The following is a 13,052-nucleotide window of genomic DNA, read 5'->3' as shown; positions in this document are numbered from 1 at the left end:
AACCTGAATGAAAAGGCAATATTTGTTGAATGTCCAAAAGAGGGCGGAGTTACAAAAAGCCAATCAGATTTCACTCATTAACTGACAATGTAGGGATTGAACCTGTTGTCATTCTCATAGTATTAACGCCAGGGTCCCCAAACTCTTCACAGTTGGTCACTAGGGAACTGCAGTTTTTGGTTTGAAAAAGTAGGTGGAGCCAATCAGATTTAGGTTTGGAAAAGTAGGTGGAGCCAATCAGATTTCACCTATTGAATTTGGTTTAAATTTAAAATGCTGCCAATCTTAGACTCAGTGGTCGGAGCTACTAATCAGATTTTACCCATTAACTTCCAATGGGGGGAATTTAACCTGCTGCCATTTTCACAGTATTAATGTCATGTCATGGTCCTCAAATGCTTCATAATTGGTCATTAGTGGACTGCAGGGCAAAATTAATAAAAGTAGATGGAGCCTTCAACAGCCAATCCTATTTCTTTCATTGATTTCAGTGGGGAGATTTTAATGGCTGCCATTCTCACATGTTTAACATTAGGGTTCCCAAACTTTTTACAGTTTGTCACTGGATGACTACATTTCAAGTTTACAAAAGTGGGTTAAGCCAACAACAGCCAGATTTCACCTGTAGACTTTCATTGCTTTAAATTTAAACTGCTGACATTCTTTAAATTTTAATACCAGGGTCCCCAAGCTCTTCAAAGTTGGTCACTAGGGGACTGCAGTTCTAGGTTTGAAAAAGTGGATGGAACCACCAACAGCCAATCAGATTTCAGCTATTGCATTTGGTTTAAATTTAAAATGCTGCCAATCTTAGACTATTTACGACAGGGTCCACAAACTTTGCAGAGTAAAAAAGTGGGTGTAGTCACCAATTGGCAGTCAGACTTATTGCATTGATTTTAATGGTGAACTTTAAATTGCTGCCATATTCACACATTTAAGGTCCCCAAACCTCTTTCTTACAGCATTAATTACAGGGTCCCCACACTTTGCAGAGTTAGTCACTGGTGGAATGCAGTTCAAGGTTATTAAAAGTGGACGGAGCCACCAACAGCCAATCAGAATTCACCCATTGCATTTTATTGTTTTAAATTTAAATACTGCCATTCTCACATTATTAAAGCCAGGGTCCCCAAACTTTGTGCATTTTGTCACTGAATGACTACAGATTCAATGTCATAAAAGGGGGGCGGCCACAAACAGCTAATCAGACAATTTCACTCATTGATTTCAATAGGGAAATATAAACTGCTATTTGCAAGGGTCACCAAACTTTGCAGTTTGTCACTGGGTGACTATGGATTCAGTTTAGAAAAACTGGGTGAAGTCAACAACAGCCAATCAGATTTCATTCAGTGAGTTCACATGTTTTTCAATCCAAATAAAGTTTGTTCTGAAATCATTATGGTATTTCAGCTTGCAAAAGGGAATGTTTCATTATAGACTTATTTGCATATGGTAACTTTTTAGAGCAAATATTTCTGCTATTGAGCTCATTATTATTATTGTTCTTTATTGCTATAATTATATATCATTTTTATATAATTTTTGTGGTGGGGCTAAATAATGCAGCTCTCGTTTTTATATGAGCACTGTTAATGGATCTTACCTTTCATAGACAGACCGTCCTGGTATATGTTAGTTAGGGTGTTTTAAGTAAATGCCACTGTTAGAAGATTGCCAGCCTCTAGAGATGGTGTATGGACACTCCTGTGAGCTACACGGCTTTACATAACTTGATGATGGAAACAGCCTGTTTAGGGAGTCCAAAGAGGTGCAATTCATCAGGGGAAGGAGGGGTCTTCTTATTACTAAAGGTTTCATCCTTTTTAATATTAGAATTCAGTTATTAATTATTATCAATAAATTCAGTATATTTAGAGGTATCATTATTCCCCATTTATTGACGCTGCTCATGTAAAAAACTGATGTCACCTACTACACAACTCAGTGATAGAAATTGTCATATAGTTTTTTCATTTGGTAATATTTTTAGTGGATAATTTTAGTGAACTTATATAGCAAGTATGCAATAATAACATATTTATTCAAGCCAAAAAATACTTTTGCAGTTTAAAGGGGATCTGTGGTCGAAATCTATAATCTTTCTTAGGCTTTGGGGAATGAATATAATTCTATTTGTAATTGCAATGCTTTTTTTTTTACCCGTTTTGATGATCTAATAGCCGTTACCTTGCAGCTCAATGTGTTAGATTATAGATTTTGACCATAGATCCCCTTTAATAAACCGGCTCTGGTGTTTTCATTATTATTGTTGTTATTGTTGCCCTTTAGAAAACAAGCAACATATTTTGCAGTGCTTTACTCATAAGATATAATATGTCTTTAACGCACAAATTTAATTTTGGCTTTGCTCCTTCCTAAGATGTGTTATGAAACCACAGGTGGTACTACTTTCTCCAGTACCGATGAGCAAATCTGCTCTGTTTTGTGTCGCAAAAAAAAATCACAAAACTGCTGAAAAACAAGCGAAACTGTGAAAAAATTGGAAACGCATTAAAGTCAATAGGCGACAACATTTTTTGAGCCGCAACTATTTTTACGCATGCAACTTATATTTCTTACTCCGAATGTATTAAAGTCAATGGCGTTTTTTTCTTGCTGTGACATTCTTGTCTCTGCAACTTTTTGTCCAAATGTCAATTGGACAATGACTTTTTGTCCAAAAATCAAAGGTGTTTTTTCTGAAGTTATTTCTCACTCCAAATGTATTAAAGTCAATGGGTGTTTTTTATTGCAGCAAATTATTTTGTCTCAGCAAATTTTTGCCAATGTTTTGCGAAATATTTGCATACAGCGAAATGCGGAATCCATGTGTTTGGCGAAAAAATTTGCTCGTAGTCTCCAGTTTGCAATTTCAGCCATCTAGTTGCTAGGGTCCAATAACCCTGGCAACCTTGCATTGATTTGAATAAGAGACTGGAATATGAATAGGAGAGGGCATGAAAAGAAAGAGCAATAACAATACATTTGTAGCCTTACAGAGCATTTGTTTCTAGATGGGAACCCCATTTGAAAGCTAGAAAGAGTCAGAAGAAGGCAAATAATTCAAAAACTGTAAAAATTAAAAAATGAAGGTCATTCAAAAAGTTGCTTAGAATTAGCTATTCTATTACATATTAAAAGTTAACTTAAAGGTAAACCTCCCCTTTAAAACAATTGATATATTGAATATACAAATGAATAATAATAATAAACAGGTACTTACTCTTATGAAGTAAATAGATCCAGCAAAATAATATAACAGATTCAATGCACTTACACACCAATACTCATTTGAGAGAGGAACAGAATAGGTTGAAGGTAGAGTCTCACCAACAGGTATGACACCTCAGTGTACCCAATACTCTCACTGGACTCCTGTCAGTATAAGAACAATTACTTGGGTCCCTAATCTTGGTTGGTGCAGCCTGGCGATTACTAATCCCATATTATAAATCTTTGGTGCAGCACGGAACTGCTAATTGGCCAGTTGGCTAGTCCTAAATATACCCAGTACTTCCAGCTCTTGCTTCAGATGAAGTCCAAAAAGATGATGACTATGGCTGTTTCTTTTTATATAGCAAATATTACCCATAAAACCCTTGTACCAACATACCTGCACAGATCACACATTACATCATTAAAGCCACAGATACTATATGTTAGCATGCCGTTTACAACCTGTAACTCATCCATGTGTCCCTATACAGATGTTCATACAGGACCACCGTTTTTGTACAAATATAACAGTAATTATTGGTTACTTCCAGCAATTTTACTTCCCTCAGTCACAGGAAGCAGTTCTTAAATGGGTGGATCACCTTTAAGTTAACTTTTAGTATGTTACAGAATGGCCAATTTAAGCAACTTTTCAACGTTTTCTTTTTTATAGTTTTTGAAGTATTTGCTTTCTTCTTCTGACTCTTTCCAGTTTTCAGATGGGGATCACTGACTCTCTCTAGAAACAAATGCTCAGTAAGGCTACAAATGTATTGTTACTGCTACTTTTATTACTCCTCTTTCTATTCAGTCCTCTCCTGACCCCTGAACAACCCCTTTAAAGGTACCACATAATACATTAATTTCTTATAAAATCAATACTCAGCATCACTGCACCCTCACGTTCTCTCCTATTCCTTCCACTTCTCTTCAGCAGTCTCCATTACCTAAATCTTGAAATGGACCCCTCACATTCCTTTGCCATGGCAGAACAAGCTGGTGCAATCAGAGGTCGATTAATAACTGAGATGGCCCTCCACCCCCCCCCCTCTCATCTACCCAATCAGTGCCAGACGGGTGCACCCCCTTAACTCCACCAGAGATAGCTGCAAGTTTTGGCAACGGGCTTGGGAGAATTAAAAAAATGCATATATATGATCATGAGACTTGAATTGGAACGTGCTCCTGATTTGGGCCAGGCACATTCCCCTGGCTGCTCTCCCACCTGTGGTCAAACATGAACTTTACAATACAATATAACTTTCAGTAACAAACTCACATGATCTACCATGCCCTAGAGCATCTCAAATAAATGATAAAATAGTTCATGATGCAACTGTTATGCCAGTACCATGAGATGTACTTGAACAAGGGCAATAGTGAGTCTCTACTCAAACAGTCATGGATGGGGGGACAATAAATCTTTTCTTTGCTAAGGTGGGCCTGGGATTTCAAATGAGTCCCATCCTTAATATAATAATAATGTATTTTCAGGAAAATGTTAGTTTACTGTCCAGCAGTACCCAGTAAGTCCAGGTATGTTTGTCTGTGAACTCTTCTTACAGGTATAGTAACACTGCATATGACTTTGCATTAAAAAGAGAACGTTGGTGTACAGAGAAACTGAACTTAGTAGATATGTTCATTTTTCAAAATGGAACCTGTTTGTTGAATGGAGAAAATATTCACTTGGATTCTGTTTCTTCTTCCTTTAATACTCATTTTACTCCTTTTCTTTTGTGCTGTTTCCTTTGTGACAAATACTTTCCTGTTTCTTCCCCTTTATTCTCTTCAGCTGTTTTTCCCAATCCATTAATAGTGATCCCCTTATTGTTATTCCATTTCATCTTCTTTGTCTGATAATTTCTGTTATGAAATGTTCTGTTAACTTTGCCCTATTCCATTTACCTTTCACTTCTACGGACACTTTGCTAAATGTGTAAAATAACCTGCTTGGAATGTGCGGGTGGGTCAATTTAACTACAAATACTCAACTGAAACACCGACTAGATATGTCAGACCCCTCATTAGAATCAACCAATCTCTGTGACCAGAAATGCTCATGGAAGGTAGGAAGTAGATCCTTTTAAAGGTTCTGCAGTGCAGTTCATCCCTGCAGGTTCCCTGTATGACATCCACTTTGAACAAAAAGTCTAGCCTGAGTTGAACCCTACTGCATTACCTACTTTGAGCAGTGTTTGTATCGCCTATTTCCCTATTTCCAATCGTTTGCTTCATCGCTTGCTGTCATTTGGTGTCTTAAACAAATTGTTGACTGTGCAGCTATTCTGTCTTTGTAGAATTTGCTTCTTACACACTATTCCCCAGATTGTTAGTTTCTACAAAAGCTCTGGTACATTGTACTATTTAAGTCAGATTCTTCATTAGAAAAACTTCAGTGTGGAGATTGGATATTTCCCAAAACTTCTTGTGGGTTACTTTGGATACATACAACCCCCCCACCACCACCACCACACTGATCTGAATATTGTAGTAAAACTTGTAAGCTTTTTCGAGGGCAAACAGATATTGTCCAGCCAAGAAAAAAACAAATAACTAAACATAAGGCTTTACATTTCACAGATGAGATTACAGGCAACTTTCCAATCATGGACCTCTCATTGCTCTTACCGTGCTTAGGCTGGTTGATATAAAACTGCCGACAAGTTTAATCAAATTATTCATCTTCCACTGGCATAACAAAACTATTGGTTATTGCACAGTTTATGAAAAAAAAACTGAACTAATACACTCACTGTACAGTTTGGAACATCTTGTTACTTGAAAAGCTTGAAACGCTGTGTTAATTAGAATTGTCAACAACCCAGTTACTGCATCATTGTATGTGTTTCTGTAGAACCTATTTAATTTATGCATAATCACTTTATTTTGGGACCTTTTGGCGAACAGGTACCAGCAACAGTGAATGTACAACCTGGTCCATCATGTCTTCTATTGCCAAGTGTACTAATGAACAGAATGGAGACAGCTAAATGACTACTGATTTTAGTTTCTTTTCACTGAAATTCAGTTTGCCTTTTAGCAATGAAACCAAAAGAAGAAAAAGTGGATTATATATCACTGACCTTCTGGAAGCCACGACCATCTCAAGTGCATCTTCCATCATTGACCATCATTTTTCATGTTATATCAAGTGATTCTCAATTATATGTTAGAGAACTAAACTGGTTGTTTATAAAATTATATTTTCCCCAAATCTTTAACTTCTTCCATTGTGACTTTATAGCTTTGTGCTGTTTGTATCTACAGAGCCTGTCACTTCCTCGGTGATCAGCACAAACAATAAGGAACCCCAGGAGAATGGGAAAGTCACCCTCACCTGCAGTACAAATAATGCAGAAAAGATCCTTTGGAGTAAAAATGGTGTCTCTCTCCCTCCCGGACTGAGTCTGTCTGCAGATAACAAGACTCTCACTTTCTCCAGTGTCTCTCGCTCAGATACAGGACAATATCGATGTGAAGCTTCAAATGCCGTCAGTAAGACTATCAGTGATCCCTACACACTAACTGTAAACTGTAAGTAACTACTGTATGGTCTCAAAACCTACATTATAATTAATTTTTGCTTTGTTTTCTCTATGTTCAGTGAAAATGTCACTGACTTAGCTTGTAGTTTCAGACTCACAGGGGTGTGACAAGACTAATGTAGAAGAAGCACAAACAAAAATATAGTTCACTTGTAATTAATGTTCACTCACTTGTATTACCCAATTTCAGGCTGTGTAGAGGTATATAAACCAGAATAGGGATACTAAAAACAAGAGAAAGCAGTAAAACCCCACACTGCCCCACTAAAATTAATTAAGATCTAATTATATAAGTGCTCAGTGCTATTATAAACATATGCTTAGTTCTCAATCAATTTAGCACCAACATACAATTAATGGTATTTCAATCGATTGTGTTAATACAAATAATTATGATTAAAGTGCTTAAGTGCTATAAATTAGGTGCTGTGACCTTCAACAAAATGTATCTACACACAATTGAATAATCCAAAAGTTCATGGTTCTTATATGAATTAAATAAGGTGCTAGTGCTGTAGTTATAATTTTAAAGTGAGTTAATGGTATCAACCAATTAAAATTAAAGCGTCAGCAATTCATGAATAAAAGTTAGAAATGAGAAAATAGTATAGAGGTGGAGTTGTCCCGAAGAAACTAGCTGCGTTTTTCTAAGCCCTGGGACACCACATGTGGGAGGAAGGCAGAACACTGAGGACTGTGGTCTCGTTACTACGTTTAACTGTCTGGTAAAGAGAGCTAACTTTGCTATAAAACCAACAAATCCTCAGTGCCTTAGAGATAAAAGAGAATAAAAGGAATGAATGCTGCGCTAATAGCACTACAATTCCATTAAATTTCTCTGGATCCGAGATTCAATTAGGGTTTAAAAAGGTAAGATTTCAATGATGAGCTTTTTTTAAAAAAAAAAAGGGTTTGAAGGCTCGCCGACGTACGTTTCGCTTACGCTTTATCAAGGCAAATGGGCTTTTCATCCGTTGCATGGCTTTTTAAAGCTTCAGGGTCTGACATCACAGAGATCTCATTGAGATCTGTCGAGATTCTCACACTGTGAAGCCTCATTGCTGCACACCTGTCAGCATGATACTCACAGCTTTCCTAACATGTCAATCACTCCAGTTTGTCTCAGGAATACAACCAGGCTCAATGATTGTATAATCTCCTCCCATAAGGGGAGGATGTCAGGGTTTTTACCACGGATCTATGGGGAAAAGGGTTACCTACGAGATTTACCATAGCAACCAATATAATGTCCAGAAGTAACATTTCGGCATTTCGGTTTACTGTTTTTAATCAAAGCGTTAATATATGTGTATATAGACTTAGATGAATGCCTGGAAAAGCATATTTTCATTTATACCATTAGGAGAGATTGTATTTAATTTAAAAATCCAGTAACTTTCCCTTCTGAGAAGTGCTTGTTCCAGATCACCCTTTCTGATGCCTAGATTGATTTTTTCTATGGCCCAGAACTTTAAGTCTGCTGGATTCATATTATGGTATTTTTTAAAATGCCAAGCAACTGTAGATAGAGTTGCATCTGTTTTATCAGTCTTGCCAGCATTGCGTATAGAACTGCAATGCTGCTGAACTCTTATCTTCAGCATTTGGGTTGTCATACCCACATATTTCTTGCAACACGGGCATTCCAAGCAATAAATCACTCCCCTGGATTTGCAATTAATATGTGAATTGACATTATGATGTTTACCAAATCTATCATAAAAGGATGTAGTTCTTGACATTTTCCCACACATGTTACATTCACCACATGGAAAACATCCCCTATTACTAGCCAGTTTCTGGGGATTTTTAAAATGACTATTGGACAATATGTCCTTTAAATTTGGACTTCGTTTATAGCAAATTGAAACTCTTTCCTCAAGAATGGTACTCAGTGTTTCATCCTCTTTTAGAATCGACCAATGTTTATTGATAATATTTTGTATTTGACAACTGTTTGTGTTGTATGTGGTGATAAATCTCACTGTATTGTACTCAGTGGATTTCTCTTTTACCTGTAATAATTGTGACCTCTCAGTACATAGGGCTCTATGGTATGTTGGTGCTAAATTGATTGAGAACTAAGCATATGTTTATAATAGCACTGAGCACTTATATAATTAGATCTTAATTAATTTTAGTGGGGCAGTGTGGGGTTTTACTGCTTTCTCTTGTTTTTAGTAATGTAGAAGAAGCCTCATTGCTCATGCAAAAATATGCACTGATGTACCTCTACATTAAGCATAACTTGGCAAGAATATAACTGTACTGCACCTTTCTTTGGACTCTCAGACATATTATGCCAGAAATTCAAAAGGAATATGAAAAGGAAATAATAGTAATCATCCAGTATAGTTAATAAATTCGGTGCATTCAGTAGCAAATTAAACATTTCTATTTATTAACATTTATATTATGGGTTTATGTGGTTAAATAGATATACGTTATTTATGTAGAACTTTTCTCTACAAGTCAAGGAATATGCCAAAACACTAGGCGGTTTAGTGACGTGCTCATAAGGGCAGCAATTAGTTTGAGCTCAGTGATAAGCAAATTTAACTAATGATTCTAGTTAAGGCATTTGGATCTGTTGCTAGTAGAGCACCCATTTCTCTAAATCTGAAAATTTGAAGCATTGAATTTAGTGGTACTTTAAACCAATTCACTAATTCACATATATATATTTATAATATATGGGAGATGTTCCTTATTCTCTTGTTCTCTTGTTATTGCAGATGGTCCAGAAAATCTGAGAATTAAAGGAGGAACACAACAAGTGACTTCTGGGAACCCCATCTCATTAGAATGTTCTGCTGATTCTGTTCCTGCACCAACCTACCTGTGGAAATTAAATTGGACTGTTTTAGAATTCCAGAATAACAAACTGAACATCCAACAGGCCACATCTGAGAATGCAGGAAATTATACCTGTATAGTGACTAATTCAGTGACAAAGCTCTCACAGGAAATCTCTATATATGTGACTGTGAATGGTAAGTTCACTGCCCTTTAGCATGTATACAGAACAAAACACAGGCACCAGTGCTTATACAGACATTTGTTGTAAAGGTGTATTTTACACAAATGAAATAGGCTAATAGTGTAAAACATATAGGGCATTATTTATCAAAGGTCAGATTTTAGAGTTTTTTTATACCTTGAATAAACTCGAATGGTTTCTAATTTAAGAAAAAACTCAAATGGAAAAAACTCGAATTACCGAGTTCGGGGTTAACAACCTGAAAACTTGAATTAATCGAGTTTTCGCTGGGAAAAAACGCAAATCACTCGAATTGATTGAGTTTTTGGGCAAAACTCTCAGAAAAAAACGGTTTAATGGTTCACATAATGGTTTAAGGGACCTTTGCCATTGACTCCTACATGACTTCGACAGGTTTTAGTTGGTTTATTTTCAGATTCAAGCTATTTTCAGGGGTATAATAAATCTCGAAAAAAAAAAGTTTTTTTTAACCCAAAAATGTGAATTTTGACCAAAAAAATAAACTTAAACTTGAATTTTACATGGAAAACACAACTCGATCTTTAATAAATAACCCCTATAGTGTACATGTATGGGGTCCCTTATCCTGAAACTTGATATCTAGAAAGCTGTGAATTTCAGGAAGATCATCTCCTATTGACTCCAATTTGAGCAGATCATTCTGATTTTTAAAAATTATTTCCTTTTTCTCTGTAATAATAAAACAGTAGCTTGTGCTTGATCCCAACTAAAATATTATTAATCCTTATTGGAGGCAAGGCCAGCCTATTGGGTGTATAATGTTTAAATGATTTTTTCAGCAGGTATGGAGATTTAAATTATGAAGAGATCCCTTAAACTTTACTCGCCTGCCCAGCATTACTGAGCTCTTAATTATGTTGATTTATTAATATAGTTTGTGTATTGAATTTGTGTTTTATTTGCTATTACCGGTATGTGAAAAGTTATATGACGTGGCATTACTTTTTCCTGAGTGGTCAGGAATATCATTGTCATCATTGTTATTATGAGCAAATGAAATCATTAAACATTTTAACCAGTAACCTCATCATATTCATTCTCTGGTTTTGTTTTACAATTGTGTTTCTGTTTTTCTTAACCGGAAACCAATAACCCAGAAAGCTCCGAATTACAGGAAGGCCATCTGCCAGAGAGTCCATAAGGGCAGTTGCACTCCTGCCATTTTTCCCATAGTGTGCGTTAAACCCCATTCATTAAAGGAACTTGCATCAAAATGTTGCCCTTTGGGATAGTTGGTGCCGCTCAGTCCTTCCCGCCTTCCGTTCCAAATCAAGCGATACTGCGCCTATTGATGATGGGGAATCCTGGAGCTAGTACTTTCTCTAGAATTCCTTTACAGGAGTACAGCGTCAGTAGGCTCTGCACACGGCACAAACTTCACTCATATGCCGAACACCAGAAATTGTTCCAAATGGAGTTTTGGGACTAAATGCACTTGTATTCATTTTCATGAAGCAGACACAATTGTGCCAGATGCAGTACATTTGAATCAGGGGAATCTGTGGTTTAGCCCGATAATCCAAAAAAAATTGTTTTTGGGCAAAAACCTGAAAAATTCAGGGTTTCGCTCAATTTTATCATGTTCCGATCCGCAAGTTATTATTAAGTTATTTTATTAATAAATAGGGCAAAATCAGGGATGGGAGTTTGGTCGAGCTTTTTATTAAAATAATGAGATAAAAATATTAAATGTCCCCATTATTTGTAACATATAATAATAAAATGGGACAGTTAGCCGATGGCCTAAGACGTATTCAGATATTCATGACACAAGCACGGGGAAGTATGCCTGTAAGTAAGGGCACAAATATTGCAGCATTACAAACACATTGTGACACTTGCTGAACATGCCCGTTCCATGGAATAATAGAGTTGTTTTACACACATATATAATTTCATTGCTTAACCAATAAAAATGTGAAACTCTTAAAAGTGTTTGCTCCATGATTGTTTTTTACTAACAAGATGAATAGAGGGAAGAAGCACTAATATATGCCAGCATATGCCTTTAACTCATTTAATTGCAGAAATTGTGGCACACGCTTTCGGGGACCATCCCCTTCCTCAGGTGTCTGCACTGATTTTAGTCTGCACTCATTCTCCATGTCTAGCCACACTCTAAATCCACTAAAGCAATCCTTTTTCTATTTCCTTCTTTCAAAAATTCTCTGGTAAGCACCATTCTTTTCCAAGTTTGTGGACTGTCCCACAAAAATACGTATAAATGTGAGGCATGAAATAAAACCATTATTATTCAAATGTTTCATAATGTCATATTTTATTTCTTTCAGAGAATGATCCTAATAACAATCCCATTGGAACAGGGCACATCGTTGGAATTGCAATCGCCATCATACTTGTTCTTGCTCTTGTCACTGCATTAATCTTCCTGCTGGGCATAAGAAGACATCACAGGTATGTTCTACCTACACATGGGGGCAGATTTACTAAGCTCGAGTAAATAGTTTGAATAAAAAAATATTTGAATTTCGAAGTAATTTTTTGGGTACTATGACCATCGAATTGGTCAAATTCGATCGAATCGAATGACTCAAATTCGATCGAATCGAATGACTCGAACTTGACCATTCGATAATCACTGTCTCTTTAAAAAAACTTTGACTTCATACTTCGCCAAATTAAAGCTACTGAAGTACAATGTTAGCCTATGGGGACCTTCCCCAGCACTTTTCTAAGTTTTTTTTGGTCGAATAAAAATCTTTCGATAAATCGCTTAAAGTCATTCGAATCGTTCAATTCGAATGATTTCATCGCTTGATCACTCGATTTGATTCAAGCTTTTGCGCTTAAATCCTTCGAATACGATATTCGAATTTGAAGGATTTTACTTCGAGGGTCAAATTCGAGGGTTTTTTAACCCTCAAAATTCGACCCTTGATAATTCTACCCCATGGTGTGATGGTTTGGTCATCCAACATTCAAAGGAGTTATTTGTCTAAATTTAACTTTTTTTATTGCAGACAGCGGGATTCTAAGACAGTTTAATTAGGTCATTATTTTGGGGGATTTTGGTATCTTTTTATTACTATAATTAGATTTTTGTACAGCAGCTTTCAGGATTTAGATTTAAACGGGGTGTTTGGTTTCTAGGTCAATTACCCTATCAAGCAGGGGCTAGCTCAGCAGATGAATAGTAGAAGGCCAAAAAGATAGACAATAAAAATATACACTACTGAATAGGGATGGGCGAATTCTTTCGCCTTGCTTCGCCCTATGACGCCCATCGACTTATATGTCGA

General features: G+C 36.4%; 1 protein-coding gene across 1 annotated transcript in view; it reads left to right on the top strand.

The window, feature by feature from the left end:
* ceacam8l.L (carcinoembryonic antigen-related cell adhesion molecule 8-like L homeolog) overlaps positions 1-13,052 on the top strand; it is a 56,597-nt gene that overhangs the window by 27,321 nt on the left and 16,224 nt on the right. Inside the window, exons 3-5 of the mRNA XM_018226311.2 lie at positions 6,493-6,759; positions 9,506-9,763; positions 12,084-12,207. Coding sequence (XP_018081800.1) covers positions 6,493-6,759; positions 9,506-9,763; positions 12,084-12,207 — 649 coding nt within the window. The remainder of the gene's footprint in view (positions 1-6,492; positions 6,760-9,505; positions 9,764-12,083; positions 12,208-13,052) is intronic.

This window comes from Xenopus laevis, chromosome 7L, assembly GCF_017654675.1.
Source record: "Xenopus laevis strain J_2021 chromosome 7L, Xenopus_laevis_v10.1, whole genome shotgun sequence".
Lineage (NCBI taxonomy): Eukaryota > Metazoa > Chordata > Amphibia > Anura > Pipidae > Xenopus > Xenopus laevis.
This window is presented reverse-complemented; position numbering and strand designations above follow the sequence as displayed.